Source organism: Ornithorhynchus anatinus, chromosome 2, assembly GCF_004115215.2.
Source record: "Ornithorhynchus anatinus isolate Pmale09 chromosome 2, mOrnAna1.pri.v4, whole genome shotgun sequence".
NCBI classification, from domain to species: Eukaryota; Metazoa; Chordata; class Mammalia; order Monotremata; family Ornithorhynchidae; genus Ornithorhynchus; species Ornithorhynchus anatinus.
This window is the reverse complement of record NC_041729.1, coordinates 112,755,538-112,774,485: the sequence shown is the minus strand read 5'-3', so window position 1 is coordinate 112,774,485 and position 18,948 is coordinate 112,755,538. Positions and strand designations below refer to the sequence as shown.

Here is an 18,948-nt window from a genome sequence, read left to right as displayed (position 1 = left end):
GTGTTTCTGTTGTTGCTGTTAATGCCCAGGACGCTGTGATTAACCTGAAATCAGTAGGAGAACTGGGACAGCAGCTAGGGTTTGAATGGACAATCGTTGCCAATGAACAGGGATTCAGTAAAGGGGAAATAAGCCAATTTCACAAAGCTACAGACAAAAAGAAGATCCAAGTCCAGAAAATGCTAGAATGCTGGTATGTCCACACCTGTAAGAAGTAGAAGATTTACTTGATTTTTGATTGTAATTACTTTGTTTATTCCCCATCATCAGCCACCTCTTTTTTTAAAAAAACTAAAGTTCTTTTTTATGTTTTTTTATTAAAACCTTAAATATATGGTTACTTTCTAAATTTTTTTAAACCAATTAAGAAACTGTAAAAATATTGACAAGTGCTCAGAAGGACATAAGCTAGGTAATACTAAATATTGTGAAATCTGTGTCTTTCTTGACATTTGTTTGACCCCATAAATCCACAGAAGCAGTTTATCACCACTAAGTTTACCTTTAAAGAATCAATTCTAGGCTGCAACTTGAACTACACACCTAAGAGTAAAATGAGTGAGGTGTACGGGACAATGTTTAGATTATAACTGTTGATCCACGATTATTTTGGCACCTCCAGGTATGAGCAGTCGTGGCATAAACTGAACAAGACAAAGCTTCTCCAAGATGCTCTGGAGCGGGCAGGAAGGAAAGATTTGACTGATAAACTTCGCTGCCTGCACTGGGGTCACCAGAAACTAAGTAGCAGAGTGGAGTTCCCATCAGCTTTCCCCTTCCTCATCACCGTACACAAAACCACCAATAACAAAGAAGGGCTTAAGAAAATTAATCAACTTGGAAGCAACTTTAACTAAGTACATACCTCAGAATGGGCACATCTAATGCCACTAAGGTGGATGGGATGCAGAAGCCGACTGAATTCTCAATCAGTCATTCAGTCTTATTTATTAAGTCCTTATTGTGTGCAGAGCACTGAACTAAGCACTTGGGCATGTACAGTACAACAGAGTTGGTAGAAACATTACCTGTTCTCGAGAGAGAGGTAGACACTTGAACAAAGAATCTAAGCTAGTGTGGAATGGGAAAAATGAATGGATAAGTAGGAGGGAGAGAGCTTTCTTGGTAGGACAGATACTTGATAAAAGCATCTGCTTGAAATATTTTCTGATTACTCTATGTGTAGCTACCTGAAACTTTATGACTTGCTCAGAGTTCTAAAATATTTTAATCACATGTCTAAGAGTTGATGCTAGAAAAATTAGTCTGGTAAAATAATATGTTCCTATTATTTTCAAGTACCATACTCTGGCTGATGAACAATCAGAATGGAAATTAGATAAATTCCTTTTTATATTTAGTTCATATTAAATTAAAAAAGCAGCCAATGAAGCCCATTCTCAATTATCCACTGATAATGAATGAATCATTTGAATTCATGGTTGACTGTTAAAGAATTGTCTGACATTTTGGGGAAAATATGACCTTTAATGATCATGCTTTAGAGGTTATACTTTAACAAATTTTCATTTTAAGAAAAGAGATTTTTTTTCCTATTTCAAAGTCAATGGTGAATTTTTAAATACCATTCTTTAAAAAATAAATTGTAACATGAATTGTCACTTAATTTTACACCAATGAACTGGTGCATATTGATTTTATTTCTACATAATAGAAAAAACACACATATTAATCACTTCAACACAATGGAAAGATTAAGCCATAAAAGAAAAAAATGGATTTTTTGGGGGGGAAATGTATTGACCAAACAAGCTTCTCCAGTCAAAAAAGGGAGTTACCCCAATTATGATCTCTCAACCAATAGTAGTGATTGAGGCCTTACAGAGGATTTAGGAGAGTACAGTTAGTAGTAGACACTCTCTCTGACCTTAAGGTGTTTTCAACCTGGGGAAGGTGGGGGCTAAAGATGCTAAAATAAATTACAGATGGGGAAAGGAAAGGAGAACATGTATGAACATGAGGTAATGCTTACAAAGTGCTTTAGGAGGTTGTGAGTAAATATGCTGATGTGGCATTGGGGGTGGAAGGACTATGGAATGGGGTGATTAGAAATTAATCGGGGAAAACTTCCTGGAGATGAGATTTCAGAAGGTGTTTAAAGATGGAAAGAGCAATGATCCAACAGATGTGATGGAGGATGAAGAATATAAGCATGAGCTTAGCTGAAGGGGAGATGAGAACAAAGCGCCCTGAATAGGTTAGCTAGAGAGGAACAAAGAATCCCAGCTGATATGGAATGGGAGAAAGGAATGGACAAGTAGGAGGGAGAGAGGTGATGGGTTGCCTTAGAGCCATTGGTCAGAGTTTCTGGTGGATGCAGAGAGGAATGATCAATCATAGAGGAGCAGTGCGGCCTAGTGGACAGAGCAAGGGCCTGGGAGTCAGAAGGACCTGGATTCAAATCTCAGCTCCACCACTTACCTGCTGTGTGACCTTGGGTGAGTCACTTCAGTTATCTGTGCTTCAGTTATCTCACGGGTAAAATGGGGATTGAATTGTGAGCCCTATGTGGGACAGGGACTGCATCCACCCTGATTAGCTTTCAATAATAATAACTATGGCATTTGTTAAGCATTTACAATGTGCCAAGCACTGTTCTAAGCACTGGGGAAGATACACAGTAATCAGGTTCCCCCACGTGGGGTTCACAGTCTTAACCCCTATTTTACAAATGAGATAACTGAGGCACAAAGAAGATAAATGGCTTGCCCAAGGTCACACAGCAGACAAGTGGCAGAGCTGGGATTAGACCCCAAGTTCTCTGACTCCCAAGCCTGTGCTCTTTCCACTAAGCCACGCTGCTTCTCTGTATCAACATCCATACTTTGTACAGTGACGGGCACATAGTAAGCTTAACAAATACCATTTAAAAAAAAATAATTGGGTTGCAACCTCCCCTTGTGGTCAGGTATTGTGTTTACCAACAGTGCAGTACTGTGCTCTCCTAAGTGCTTAGTGTGGTGCTCTGCAGAGAGTAAGCGCTCAATAAATACCATACCTATATTGACTGATTTTGAAGATTGGGGTGCTGTGTACAACTCCATTACAGAAAACTGAGGTGGGTAAAAGGGTTAGAGACTGAAGGCAGATCACCGAGGAGGCTCATGCCGCCGGTGAGCATCTGGAGTCAGAAAAGGGATCATTTGGACAGAGAGGAAAGGGTGGATCCTAGAAATAGTGAGGAGGAAAAACTTACAGGATTTAGTGAGAAGATTGTATATGGAAGTTGCAAACGAGGGAGGAGTCAATATAACCCAAGGTTAGGGGCCTCAGAGTAGTTAGCAGTGTCAACTATGATGGGATGGAGCAATGAAGGAAAGGAAGAGGTTAGGTTCGAGGCAGCCAGGGTGGGAGGTGCTAGCAGAATTCACCTGTTACCCGCGTCACGGGTTATCCTCCGTAAAGCCACCTTTAGTGATTTTGAAGCTGTGTCACATTTCTCTTTGAAATTCAAGAGTTTCCTTAAAAAGGACCTTCCAGCGGAGCAGCTGAAAACACACTTAAAGGCATGATACGCACACCACATTGTGATCAGTACGTCATCACGGCTCTGGCTTACCATCACATCATCAGGTCCATAAATATCTTTTCTTAGGGCTACAGATTTCTCAAGACCCAACCTAAATTGAATAGACCTACTTTACACTCAACTATTTTAAAGAAGCCGAACCTCTCTGATTCAAAATTTCACTTTAACTCCAAAGGAATGCCTCCCACCCCAAAAAACCAAAACAAAAAACAAAAAAAACCCAACTTGGGCAAATCATGTTCTCCTTCTCACTCCATGCCCTAGATGCTCCATGACTACTGATGATGCCGCTTGGACAGCTTTGCTTATTGCTGTGCTCCTCTTTCCTAACTCCTGCTGTCATAATGGTCATATCCCTTATGATCAAGGCCATTTCATTCATGCCTAACACAGGTATACTAAGTCTCTGTGTGGCATCTTATTTTCAACTTAGTATCTTTTCATTATTAGCTATCAACTATCACCAAAATTAGGCAAGTACACATCAGAAAATAGTACGCTATATTAAAAAAAATTCCTGGCATTGGGAAGGTTCACCTGCTTAATTATTACAATTCATGATAACTGGGAATCAAAACTTATTGAGAAGCAGCATGGCCTAATGGAAAGAACGCGGGCCTGGGAGTCAGAAAACCTGGGTTCTAATCCTGCTCTGCCAATTGCTTGCCATGTGACCTTGGGCAAATCACTTAACTTCTCTAAACCTGTTTCCTCATCTGTAAAATGGGGATTAAATCCTCTTCCCTCCAATTTAGTTTGTGAGCCTCAAACGGGACAGAGAGACTGGGTCCAACTTGATGCACCTCCATCTACCCCAGAGCTGAGAACAGGGCCTGACCCACAGTAAGTGCTAAAAAACTAAATGGGGGGAAAAAAAAACTTTGGGTACAATGATTAAGGATAAATATATGTGGTACTTTGTTGGCCGACAAAGTTAACCTGAAAATTTTATTTGACTGCTGCTTAATTTCATAGCCTTTTCCTTTTCTATAAAACATTAACAATGGCATCTTGAAAATTTCACTTGCATGAGCTAATGAAATAGTCAGGCAGGCATCCAAATCATGTCTGTTCCTTTTGGATCTTTGCGTTAGGCCCAAACCTGATTAAATTAAGTAACTTCTTCTGACAAGTTGGAAGAAACAACGCTAGAGACTTGTGTCATGAAACAAATGTTTTTATACAGAGGGAACAAATTCATTTGGTAATCCAAAGGAAAAACTGCTATTTATTAAAATTAAGAACACTGCCAGTTTTAAAATAATTTTAAATATAAGATTTCAGATATCTAAAATGGGGCACTGCCTAGAAGGTTTCTGGGACAACAACGAAACTCCAATAGGAGCTTTACATTCTCTATATGGAAATTTCGGTTCAAGTGTGTCATTACAAAATACTCAAAAGCACCTATTCTCCTAAAACATGGTGTTGCATTCTTGGCAAAACCCCCCATTCAGGAAAATTCACATTGTAATCCTGTGTCTGGTGCTGCTAAATTCATGCATCCAGCAATTTTTTCTGATACCACATTGCGCTGCACGTACACCCGACACACACACACTGTTGGAAGAGTGTTCCTTAATCTTAGTTGCATTCTTACCAAAATACGCACTCTGACTAGACCGTAAACTACTTGAGGGCAGGGACTATTTGCACTTACATTTGTACTTGTCAGAAGCAGTGTTAGGTCAGTGGAAAGAGCTTCGGCTTGGGAGTCAGAGGTCAAGGGTGCCAATCCTGACTCTGTCACTTGTCAGCTGCGTGACTTTGGGAAAATCACTTCACTTCTCTGTGCCTCAGTTACCTCATCTGGAAAATGGGGATTAAGATTGTGAGCCCCATATGGGACAACCTGATTACCTTCTATCCTCCCCAGTGCTTAGAACAGTGCTTGGCACAAAGTAAGTGCTTAACACATTCCATTATTATTATTATTACTTAATCCCTTCTATGAATCGACATCTTACCATGTCAGGAGAGTTTGCAGACGTTGATGAAGCTTAGAACTATGCTATACAGGGTAACCCATAATGGAAAGGCCTAAGCCGAAGCATCGGACAAAGTCGATTCACCTGTGCCGGGTAGCAGTGGCACGGAAGAGTCAGAGACGGATGATGGAGTGGTCAAAATGTTGATCGATGACTAAGGCGGAGACTCAGGTTTTTACTGTGTGGAAGGCAATGGTAAACCACTTCCAGATCTTTACCTAGAAAACTCTATGAATACACACACCAGAACAACTTTATGACAGGAGATGGGACATTCTGAAGAGGGTGTGTCCATGGAGTCGCTATGGGTCGGAAATGACAGTATTTGAAGAAGAAGAAGAGTACTCAGTACAGTGTTCTGCTCACAGTTGGAAAGCAGCATGGTCTAGTGGATAAAGCATGGGCCTGAGAGTAAGAAGACCTAGGTGCTAATTCTGGCTCCACTACTCGTCTACTGTGTGACCTTAAGCAAGTCACTTAACTTCTCGGAGCATCAGTTACCTCACCTGCAAAATGAGGATTAAGAATGTGAACCACTTTGTGGGACAGGGTCTATGCCCAACCTCGTTATTTTTTTAACTACCCCAGAACTTACTGCAGTGCCTGGTGCATAGGTAAGCACTTCACAAATACCATTCAAGTGCTTAGTACAGTGCTCTGCACACAGTAAGCACTCAATAAATACCACTGAATGAATGAAAGAAAAAAAAGTAGGAGCCCAATAAAAACTGAGTATATAACAGACATGTTTTCTTTTCCTCTATCTTTGACACTTGGAAAGGATAAACTATATTTCTGCCATAATTTACAACATTTCTTAAACTCTTAGAGACTAAAAGCCAAGCTAAGTGAATGTCATCTGTAGTAACAGATAGGTACTATAATAAATATATAAACTCGATTTTAGGCATTCTTTATAATAAATCAGCAGGGCTCGATAAACACACTCTACTCCTTAGCTGGTGAATGGGTGATCACATGTGGGAACTAGCAAATATAGCAACAGGAAGCAGAATGGTACTAAAGGTACTAAACAAAAATAATGGAACACTGCTGAATTATACTTACCAAGCGCTTAGTACAGTGCTCTGCACACCGTAAGCGCTCAATAAATATAATTGAATCAACAGAGATAGGTTCAAGACAATTATTTATTTACATTAATATTTGTCTCCCCCTCTAGACTGTAAACTCTAGAGAATATTTCTATCAACTGATGTATTGTACTCTCCTAAAAGATTAGTACAGTGCTTTGCAGAGGGTAAGTGCTCAAAAAATACCACTGATGATGATTCACTCATTCATTCATACTTATTCAGCGCTTACCCGTATGCTGAGCACTGTACTAAGCGCTTGGGAGAGTGCAATACAACAATAAACAGACACAATCCCTGCCCACGTGAGCTTACAGTCTGGGGGCCTTGGGGAGGATGATGAGAATGTTGAAGACAACCTCAGGCAGGGGGAAAAGAGCATCTAAATAGTGGTAATTTTGTTTCGAGAAATAAGCCGACATTTGTTTAGTGCTGCAAGGCAACATTATTAAAGAGCATTTCAGAAGAAAACCTGATGACACATTAGTAAAATAACCACTGCCATTCACTTAGTGTTCTTCAATTGCCATCTTTTAATACAAAAATATTTTATAGCTGATAATCAAGAACTTTTACAGTGCCTTTTACAAACCCAGTAGAATATCTCTTTAATGCTACACAAATCCGGCCCAATGCCCAGCATTAAAAAAAAGAAGAAGAAAAGAAAAAAGGAGAGATTTTAGAGTCTTTTTTTTTTGCTGGCATTTGAAGAAAGAATTGACAGATACAATTAATGAGTTACATACAGCACTCTGTCCAGCTGGCAAACCTCTACATACAGCATTGTCTTCAACTGGCAAGCCTCTCACTCAGCATTGTGCATTAATCGCCAGGGGTAGATCAATGCTTGAAAGGGAAGTGTTCTAGTAGATTTATGGTTAAAATGTAACCAAAAGAGAGGAAAAAAATTAATATATCCTTTTCTAACTACACGCCTGAGGAAAATATTTCAGACTCCTCTGAATGAATGTTGCTTGTAACTGGTTTAGCATATAAATGACAAATAATTTTAATAGGGTTTTAAGAATGGAGATTTAAAAAAAAATTAGATTCTGTGAATTACTCTAGAATTGTTTTTTAAATGAACGGGATTCTTCTTTTCATTTTCAATACTTCTATAAGGTAATTTGACATATCGTGACATACAAAAATCACCTTTAAGTAGCCTTTATTCTGGTGATTCTGGATAGGCTTGCCCAATATTAAAGCTGGGTTAAAGTCCTTGAAAATGTGGCCTTATCGTGGGGAACTTTTCACCTAGATATATAAGTTCCAATGTGGGACCAGGCCCGATATGACAGCCAAGCTCCACAGGTAAAAAATGAACACCGTAAACCCTTCCCCAACACCCCCCGCCCCACATTCTTAGTAGTTTCCTTGCCTGTCCTCTTCCCCCCTCACCAAACTCAGCCCCCACCTCCTCTTCCAACATCCCCAGTCCCTCAGAGCTGCAAGGTTTATTTGCTGGAACTTCATTCGCTGCAAGCGACTCCCTCCCTTCCCACTCTCCCAGTTCCGAGCAGGTGTCCAGCCTCCCCGGCTCCGGCCCCAGCCTTTTGTATTTTTTTTAAAGAATCAGTGACATGCAAAGCCTAGGCAGGTTGTTTTCGCTTCCTGGCTGGATAAGGACAGCTGGGGCCGGGGGAGTCGAGGCTGAGGGGGTTGGCGGTGAGGGGGAAGGACACGACTCCCTGCAGTGGGGCAGGGCGATGCTGCCCCCAACAGCTGCTGGTCCCTGCCTGGCCTGTTCTGGTCTGGCCCGGCCCATCCCCACATTCCCCAAGCTGGGCCTGGGGCAGGGAAGTCGGGCCGAAGGCAGGAAGGGAAGTCAGCACCGGCCGGGGCCTCACTGCACTGCACTTCACTGCACCCACACACCATGCCGGTCACTGGCTTCCCGAGAAGACAGTGGGTTGTGGCAGGGGTAACTGGGTTCAGGTGGAAGATGCAGTTTGGGGGGCAGAACAGGCGAGTGGTGTGGGAGAGGATAAGAGGATTGGGGGACAGTGGACAAAACATTGAGGTGGGGCGAGGGGATCCTGGGGCAGGTCAGCAAATAGGTCAGAGCAGTTTAGCCTCAGGTTGGATTTTTTTGGAAATGCTATTTGTTAAGTGCTTACTATGTGCCAGGGACCGTACTAACCGCTGGGGTAGATGCAAGATAATCAGGTGGGACACAGTCCATGGGCCACGAGGGGCTTGTAAATCTTAAACCCCATTTTACAGACGAGGTGAAAGAGCCCCGGGGAAGTGAACTGACTCGCCCAAGGTCACAAAGCAGACAGGTGGGCGAGTTGGGCTTAGAACCCTGGTATTGTGGAGTGGCAGCAGTCCAGGGCTCCCCTAAAAACTGCTAATGTGGTATTTTACTTAAAAAGGACCAAAAATCTAAACACCCTTCTCCCACCTCCCCCCCGCCCCGCCTTCCCAAAATGAGACTACTATTTTGGAAAATCCACCAACTTCACCATTCCTAAGAAAAAGGTCAGCTTTCCAATACCGCTCAATAGACCCTTATTCCAGTCTGCTGTCTCTTACAAAGCCGCACAGATCGACGCTTCAAAAGTGACGCGGTTTATGGAAATTTCAAATAGCAGGCTAAAGTCACCAGATTAGAATATAAACGCATTCACCCCTCAAACTTTATTTGCAGGTGCTACCGATGCTTAAATACTAAAAAAATCTAGGAGCCTTTTAATTTACCAATGAGATCATTTTTGCATAGCACCGGACTATTAAAAGGAAATCCCAGACCTCCTCTATTAGCACAGTAGATGATTAAATCAATTGCATTTCTCTGCCCCGTCATGTTCTTCAACAAGTCACGGTTACACTTTGTAATATCACAATCATCAGAACTCCAGTATTTCCCCAGCGAATAAAACTGAGCCACCGTTTCTTTCAGGTCGCTTACGTGTGAGGAAGAGGCGAGAGATGCCCACCGGCAGGCAGGGGCCCTCGCAATATGGAGCAGAGAGGCCCGCCAGTGGGATAGGGCCCCCACAGGGAGCAGAGAGGGCCGTCGGACGGCAAGGCCCTCTCGTGAAGTGGGGAAGCCTGCCCAGGGCAGAGCCCCCGCATGGAGCAGAGAGGCCCGCCGGAGGTGTAGGGCCCCCACAGGGAGCACAGAGGGCTGCTGGACGGCAAGGCCTCCTCATGAAGTGGGGAAGCCCGCCCAGGGCAGAGCCCCCACATGGAGCAGAAAGGCCTGCCGGAGGGATAGAGCCCCCACAGGGAGCAGAGAGGGCCGTTGGGCTGCATGGCCCCCTCATGAAGTGGGGAAGCCCGCCCAGGGCCAGACTCCCACATGGAGCAGAGAAGCCCGCCGGAGGGCAAGGCCCCCACATGAAGTGGAGAAGCCAGTCCAGCATGGGGACCCCCCACACAGAGCAGAGAGGTCCACCTCAGGGGAGGGCCCCCATATGGAGCAGAGAGGCCCGCCATAGGGGAGGGCCACTACATGGAGCAGAGAGGCCCGCCATAGGGGAGGGCCACTACATGGAGCAGAGAAGCCCGCCGGAGCGCAAGGCCCCCAGATGAAGTGGAGAAGCCAGTCCTTGGAGGAGAGAGGCCCGCCTCAGGGGAGGGCCCCCACGGAGCAAAGAGGCCCACCTCAGGGGAGGGCCCCCACATGGAGCAAAGAGGCCCACGTCAGGGGAGGGCTCTCACATGGAGCAGAGAAGCCCACCTCAAGGGAGGGCCCCCATATGGAGCAGAGAGGCCCACCTCAGGGGAGGCCACTACATGGAGCAGAGAGGCCCGCTTCAGGGGAAGGCCCCCACATGCAGCAGAGAGGCCCGCCACCGGAAGGCAAAGCCCCCACGTGAAGCAGGGAAGCCATTCCAGCACGGGGCCCCCACACAGAGTAGAGGGGCCCACCGCAAGGCAGGTCCCACCCTCCCAACCCCGCCACTGAGCAGGGAAGCCCAACACAGAGCAAGCCTCCAACACGGAGTCGAGAGGCCCGCCACAGGACAGGGCCCCCCCACCAAGGAGCGAGGAGGCCCGCTGCCTGCCCCCCGCCGACTTCATCGGGCTAAAAGGAGCTGGAGCTGCCCGACTCGGAATCCAGCTCGCTGAACCCGTTCAAGCCCCAGTAGGCCCTGAGTTCGTGCCGCACGTCGTCCTCCTCGGCGATGAAGCGCCGGCCCGGCTCGAGGCGGGAAGGGTAGACCCGAGCTGAGAGGCAGATGAAGCCGGAGTCGTAATGCAGCAGGCCCAGCATGGTCCCGACGTTCAGCCAGCGGTCGGCCGCGGCATCGTATTCGTGCACCGTCACCCGGTTCTTCTTCCACTGCAGGGTGGTGGACGTGACGAGCAGCAGCTTCTGGCCGTGGCAGACGATCTGGTAGTTGTGGGTCTCGGCGTCGAGCGGGATGTCGCTGACGCGCCTCCACTCCCCGCGGGCCGGGTTGTAGACCTTCACGACCGGGATGTCGCAGATGCAGTAGATCTCCTCGTTGTAGACGCAGGCCTCCTGGAAGTCGCTGCGCTTCAGCGAGGCGCAGTTGAGCCACCGGTTGCGGCTGGGGTCGTAGCAGAGCATCCGCTTGTTGCTGACGGCGTAGAGGTGGCCATGGACCATGATGAGCTCGAAGGAGTAGAAGGAGTAGGGCACGGGGGCCACCAGGACCCACTGGTTCCTCTGGACGCTGTAACACTCCACCTCCTTCAGCTTGACCCCGGTCACGGGGTTCCTGCCCCCCAGGATGTAGACGTGGCCGTCGAGGTAGGCCAGGTCCATGCCCTCCCGGCAGAGCAGGCGGTCGGCCAACTGCTGCCAGCTGTTCTGGACCGGGTCGTAGACCCACAGCTGCTTCTTGGGCTGGGCGGCCAGGTAGATGTCGTTGTCCGGGGAGACGCAGACGGCCAGGGAGGTGATGGCCTTGTTCTGGGCCAGGCCGGTCAAGGGGGAGGGCATGGTGTAGATGTCCCCCGAGTAGGGGTCGTAGCAGAGGAAGGGGTCCTTGGGGTGGCCGAAGAAGACGACCATCTCCTTGGCCATCATGCCGATGCGGCGGGCGGGGCCCTCAGCCGAGGCGGCGGCAGGCGGGCCGGCGGGGGCCGGGGCGAGGTCGGGCGCGGGGTCCGGCGCGAGGCCCGGGGGGACGGGGGGCAGGCGGTCCCCGTAGCGGGCGCTCAGGGCCCCCTCCACCAGCCCCGGGCAGTGCTTCCGCACGAAGGGCTTGGCCCGCAGGCCCTCCAGGTAGGCCCGGTCGCGGTCGGCGAAGTGGCGCCAGCGGACGCACTGGAGGACCTCGGCGGCGCGGGGGCCCCGCTCGCGGGGGTCGGCCTCCACCCACTGCACGGCCACGGCGCAGACGGTGCGCTCCCCGGCCACGTCCAGGCTGTCCAGGCGCAGCACCTCCTGCAGCTGGGCCAGGCTGAGCTCGCTCAGCGGCGGGGCCTCCTCGGCCGCGCCGTCGGCGGCCGCCCCGGCCCGGCTGAGCCGCGTGAAGTTGCGGGCGACGAAGGCCAGGGCCCGGGCCCTGAGGCGCGGGTGGTCGAAGGCGTCGGCGAAGCGCAGGATGGCGGCGCAGTTGGCCAGGTCGAGGCGGCGGGCCAGGAAGGCGGCGCAGGCCTCGCGCACGTAGTCCAGCTGCAGCATGTCGGCGGCGGCGTAGAGCCGCTGCACGTTGGCCTCGCTGACGGCCACCCGGCCGGTGTAGCAGTAGTCGAGCAGCAGGGCCAGCGACTCGGCGTCCACGTCGTGCATGGTGACGCGCGGCTGCTGGCTCTCGTACAGGCCGCCCGTGAACATGCTCCGAAAGTAGGGGCAGGCGGCCGCCAGCACGTTGCGGTTGCAGGCGAAGAGCCGGCCCGGCCCGGACGCCCCGGCGGGGGCCGCCACCTCGATGGTCACGTCGCACAGCAGCCGCGCGTCGTAGAAGGCCTTCAGCTGGGCCAGCAGGGCCGGGGCGTGCCCCGCGTCCTCCAGCTCCTCCGGCCCCGAGAAGAAGGACGACACCGACGGCCCGGCCATCTTCCGCGCACGCCTCCCCCGCCGCGGGGTGGACACCCGGCGGGGCCGCGGCGGCTCCTCCCGCGACTGCATGCCGCCGGTCCTTCCCTTTCTCTCTCTCTCTCAACTGGGGCCGAAGGACGGACAGCCGCTCGGGGTCGCGGTCCGGGTCGGGGTCGAGTCGGTGCCGCTCGCCCAGCCCAACCCCTTTCGCCCTCTCTTAGGCCCCCGCGACGCCGGCCGCCGCGCTCCCTGGGCCCCAACTACAACGCCCAGAAGCCTCCGGGGCCCGCGAGGCCTGCTGGGAAGGAGCCGGCTCCCGGAGGGGAGGCGGGGAGGGGGGGAGGCGGGAGGCGGCCGCGGCCGCCTGGCCTGCTGGGAAATGTAGTTCGACGCCGAGATGGCCGGGCAGGACCGGCCCCTTGCCCTGTTTCGTTCCTTGGCCCACGGGCTCGGCCTGCTGAACGGCCCTCCCCCGTTCAGCCTGCGAGCTCCCCATCTGCTGCCCGATCGCACATTCCAAGCGCTTACTACAGCGCTCCGCACAGACTGGAAGCCCGTCGAAGGGCAGGGACTGTCTCTGTTACCCATTTGTCCATTCCGAGCGCTTAGTACAGTGCTCTGCACATAGTAAGCGCTCAATAAATACGATGGAATGAATAGGGGAAGCAGCGTGGCTCAGGGGAAAGAGCCCGGGCTTGGGAGTCAGAGGTCACGGCTTCTAATAATAATAATGTTGGTATTTGTTAAGCACTTACTATTGCAGAGCACTGTTCTAAGCGCTGGGGTAGACACAGGGGAATCAGGTTGTCCCACGTGGGGCTCACAGTCTTCATCCCCATTTGACAGATGAGGTCACTGAGGCACAGAGAAGTAAAGTGACTTGCCCACAGTCACACAGCTGACAAGTCCCAGCTCTGCCACTTGTCAGCTGTGTGACTTGGGGCAAGTCACTTAATAATGTTGGTATTTGTTAAGCACTTACTATGTGCAGATCACTGTTCTAAGCGCTAGGGTAGATACAGGGTCATCAGGTTGTCCCACGTGAGGCTCACAGTTAACCCCCATTTTATAGATGAGGGAACTGAGGCACAGAGAAGTTAAGTGACTTGCCCACAGTCACACAGCTGACAAGTGGCAGAGTCTGGAGTCAAACCCATGACCTCTGACTCCGAAGCCCAGGCTCTTTCCACTGAGCCACGCTGCTTCCCCCAACTTCCCTGTGCCTCAGTTACCTCATCTATAAAATGGGGATGTGGGACAACCTGATCATCTCATATTCCCCCCACTGCTTAGAACAGTGCTTGGCACATAGTAAGCACTTAACAAATGCCATCATTATTATAGTAAGCGCTCAGGAAATACGATGGAATGAATGAAGGAGGGCAGAAGGGCCTCTTCTTGACTTGAGGCCGGCCAAGAATCAGGGCTTCGTCCTGGGAAGCGTCATGACGTAGTGGATAGGGCACGGGCCTGGGAGCCGGAAGGTCTTGGGTTGTAATCCCGGCTCCGCCACTTGTCTGCTGCGTGACCTTGGGCAATCCACTTCACTTCTCTGGGCCTCAGTTATCTCATCTGTAAAATGGGGATTAAGACTGTGAGCCCCATGCGGGTCAGGGACGGTGACCAACCCGATTTGCTCAGCGCTGAGAACAGTGCCTGGCATGTAGTACGCGCTTAACAAATACTGTTATTATTATTGACTGGCGGTGCTGTCCAGAGCGCATGGGGAAGGTTTAAATCGGTCATATGCAACACAGTTGCACAGGGATTACCTCCGTGTCAATGCTTCCCCAATCCGGCCAATCAATCCATTGATCGGTGGTGTCTACAGAAGCCCTTCCTTTCATTCAATCGTATTTATTGAATGCTTACTATGTGCTGTACTAAGCACTTGGAATGTACAATTAGGCAACAGATAGAGACAATCCCTGCCCAATGATGGGCTCAGAGTCTAAACAGGGGAGACAGACAACAAAACAAGTAGTCAGGCAGAGCCCTGTACTAAGCGCTTGGGAAAGTACAAGTGAGTCGGTAGACATGTTCCCTGTCCACAAGGAGCTTCCAGTCTAGAAGGGTAAATTTAGTATGGATTGACTCCTGCATCAGCCGACCTCCTCCTTCCCACGGGCTCCCACTCCCCGCCTTTGCGGTCCACACTCCACTCTGCTGCCCGGCTTCTTTGCCCAAGACTCGCTCTGTCTGCATCAAGCGGCAACTCCTGCCTGAGCACTGGCACACCCCCTTACACTCCCTCCTACTTACCAGCTCGCTTTCTCGAGCACACCCCAGTTTGCACTTTTCCACTCAAGATAAATGCATCACTAAGCTTCATTCGGCCTTCTCGCCCCACCCACCTCTTGTACACACCCTCACCTTCAAATTCAAGTCCTCTGCTCTCCTCCATCTTGGAGGCCGTGTGAAATCACACCTCCATCAGGAAGCCTTCCCACCGAGCCATTGCTTATTTTCCACTTTACAGCCCAACTTCCACATCATCTTCACTTCATAGCGCTTAGATGGTCACAAGCCCGCATAGCACATAAGCACTTTTCTTTCTCCCTCCTATCCAATAAAATGTCTCCCCTGTTGGATGTTAAACTCCTTGAAGGCGGGGATCATGTCTACTGAGTTAACTGTAGTCTTCCAAACACCTACGGTGCTCACTAAATACAAATGGTTGTTTGAACTGGGATTAGCATAATCTTAAAAAAATACTGCCAGTGCATGAGTGACTTTTTTTCAGATCATCTCTGGGCTCACCCTTTAATGCATGCACAGGGTGTACGGTTTGGAAGTGGTTTTTTTCATCCTTTCATTGATCATTCATTCATTCATATTTATTGAGCGCTTACTGTGTGCAGAGCACTGTACTAAGTGCTTGAAAAGCACCGGGGTTTAGTGGAAAGAGCACGGGCTTGGGAGTCAGAGGACATGGGTTCTAATCCCGACTCCGCTACTCCGCTCCGCTAGGCAGCTGTATGACTTTGGGCAAGTCACTTATCTTTTCTGTGCCTCAGTTATCAGTAAAATAGGGATTAAGACTGTGAGCTCCACCTGGGACAATATGATAACTTATCTCCCCCAGCGCTTAGAACAGTGCGGGGCACATAGTAAGTGCTTAACCAATAGCATTATCATTACTATTACATGACCAGCCAGCCTACTTGTGAAAAGTTCATCCACGTATTTGTCCAGGGCAAACTCCAGGACGTCTGCTAGCACCCAGCCTGGGCCAGGGAGCTGATCCCACGGTGGTAGGCTGAACAAATGCCCTCCTTCCCCCTCCACCTGTTCTGCACAGTGCTCTTTTGCCACCACTCACCACCACTGCGGGCTGCAGTGTTCCAGTTAGAAGTTGCCAATCAATGGTATTCATTGTTTACTGTGTGCAGAGCACTGTATTAAGCACTTGGGAGAGCACCAATATGACGTTCCTTGCCCGCAAGGAGCCTACAATCGAGTGGGGGAAACAGACATTAAAATAAATTATGGGTACGTACATGAGTGCTGTGGGGCTCAGGGGACGGTAAATAGCAAGTACTTAAAAGGGTGCCGATCCAAGTGCATTGACAACGGAGAAGGGAGAGGGAGTAGTACTTTTTCCTTTCCTCTATGATCAACTAGACTCTAAACTCATCGTGGGCAGGGAATGTGTCTACTCTGGGCAAGTCACTTAACTTCTCTGTGCCTCAGTTACCTCATCTGTAAAATGGGGATTAACTGTGAGCCTCACGTGGGACAACCTGATTACCCTGTATCTACCCCAGCGCTTAGAGCAGTGCTCGGCACATAGTAAGCGCTTAACAAATACCAACATTATTATTATTAACTCTATTCTGTTGTAGTCTCCCAAGTACGGTGTTCTGCACACAGAGCTCTGTAAGTGTGATCGATTGCTCATCAGTCCAGTGGAGTTGAAAGAAAACAGAACTCATCCAAGGAGGAAGAAACCTCAAGAGGCCAATAATTCTTAATTAGAGGCATTGAAAAGTGTCCCCCAGTCACTACTGCAGCATAGTGTAACCGAAGGAGAAATTCACACACGACTACAGCTCTGAGTAGGGAGTGTTGACTTTTCCTCATCCAGAACAAAAGTCTAAGTGTGAACTATGTGGTGATGCCAGGTCTAAGTGGTCAGACCAAAAGGGAATATAGAGCAATAACCCCCTGACACTTGGCAGGGGAGCTGGCTACTCAGAACAACTTAGGTTCCCTCTTGGATCTGGATGTGAGTTTTGGTGACCGCTTTCAAGAGCATTAGTGTGAATCCAGATTCTTGGCTAACCTCATGAGCATGGAAACTAATTTCCATCTTCTTCCTCCAGCTGGCGAATGTTTCATAACAAAAAAATCACAAAGTCTCTTCAATTTATTCCCCACTTCTATATATTTGACTAAGGACTGGCCTCATGTATCCTTGTAATTTAAGAGAAGCAGCGTGGCTCAGTGGAAAGAACACCCGCTGGGGAGTCAGAGGTCATGGGTTCAAATCCTGGGTCCACCGCTTGTCAGCTGTGTGACTTTGGACAAGTCACTTAATTTCTCTGTGCCTCAGTTACCTCAACTGTAAAATATGGGGATGAAGACTGTGAGCCTCACGTGGGACAATCTGATTACCCTGTATCTACCCCAGCGCTTAGAACAGTGCTCGACACATAGTAAGCACTTAACAAATCCCAACATTATTATTATGTATACTGAATTACAGACTTTTAAAATTCAACACATATGATGTTTTGGGCCAGACAGTTGATCATTCCTATAAAAATTCGGACCTCTTCTTCAACTATTTTTCCTCTCATCACAGTTTTATTAACCAATCAATCCATCAATGGAATTTATTGAGCACTAACTACATGCGAAGCACTGTACTAAGTGCTTGGGAGAGTACAATACAAAATAATCAGCAGACCCGTTCCCTGCCCAGAACGAGCTCATAAGACCCTGCCCGATTTAGAAAGAAGTTTAATACAAATATTCCTTTTTTTAAATCTTCAAATTTAGATTTCCTAGGAATACTTAAAAACTACTTACGGTGTAAAAAAATCACTGTTAGGTTGCAATTCAGTAATGAACTAACCCAAACTACATAAAAAGAGTACTATAATGCAAGTTAACAATTTTGTCTCAAATTGTTGTGGCTCTGACTCTTTATTGGTACTACAGCATGAGCTTTGGTTTTGATATAACTAAAAATATTTCTTTTTAAATTTGCAATGATCCCCAAATCAGATTTGCATTTTCACTACTTCATATATATATATGTCATAACCTATATAAATAATAAAAATAAATACCCCAGGGCATAATGGATACAGCACAGGCCTGGGAGTCAGAAGGTCATGTGTTCTAATCCTGTCTCTGCCATCTGTCTGCTGTGTGGCCTTGGGCGATACACATAACCTCCCTGTGCCTCAGTTACCTCTTCTGTAAAATGGGGATTAAGACTGGGAACCCCATGTGAGACATGGACTGCTCCAACCTGATTTGCTTGTATACACCCCAGCATAGTATATGCTTGACAAGTACCAGAAAAAAAGTCTTCAAATACTATAGCCAAGTTATGCAGTGAATGGTAATTAAGGCATTGTCAGATCAATACATTTTCATTAGAGAACTCTAGTTTCAACGGGACTTGTTTTTTCTTTAAGAACATTTATTTATTTTTAAATTGTGTGCCTGTGTTCCTAGGTAAGAGAATCAGGCCTTTCTGTCCTGCTGCTGGGAGCCAGGGTAAAGAGGTGGGTGTGCCTGAGACCACATTATTGATTTTTCAGGATGTTTGCTACCAGTTCCCTCCCTAAGGTTCATTTACACTTTTCTCAGACTGCAGTGGTATTTGTTCCAGTACTTTACATCAGAATCTGTCTCAAAGTGTAAATCTATGGCAATTACACAATTTCTTCAGTTGGGTATATCTCCATACAACTTTTTAATCCTGTATTGTTTTTCCTGGCTGTGTATGGTTGGCCTAATTTTAACAAGATTTCAAACTCCTTCAGGGTAGGAATCATGACTTCTGCATGCTTTGTAACTCCCACTTGAAGGACACAGTTCATGGAATCAATCCAGTGGGCACCAGATGAGACAGATCTTCTGAGGTCACAGATTATTTCCGGGAACAGAGGGATTCTACAGAAAGATGGGTGGGTGGCATCCATCCATCCTAGTAGGATTAGACCACCCTACTCCAAGAATCTCTAAATGTTTGATATTGGTTAATATTAGGCCACTCTCTTATCTGTCTCCCACTGCAGGACTGAGAGATCCAAGCGTGGCTCAGTGGAAAGAGCCCGGGCTTTGGAGTCAGAGGTCATGAGTTCAAATCCCGGCTCTGCCACTTGCCAGCTG

At 48.2% G+C, this 18,948-nt stretch overlaps 1 protein-coding gene across 1 annotated transcript; it reads right to left on the bottom strand.

Moving 5' to 3' along the window:
• Positions 1–9,244: 9,244 nt before the first annotated feature.
• KBTBD7 (kelch repeat and BTB domain containing 7) lies at positions 9,245–12,851 on the bottom strand. The gene has a single exon (XM_001508272.5). The coding sequence runs from the start codon at positions 12,685–12,687 to the stop codon at positions 10,669–10,671; it is 2,019 nt and encodes a 672-aa protein (XP_001508322.2). The 5' UTR covers positions 12,688–12,851; the 3' UTR covers positions 9,245–10,668.
• Positions 12,852–18,948: the final 6,097 nt, after the last annotated feature.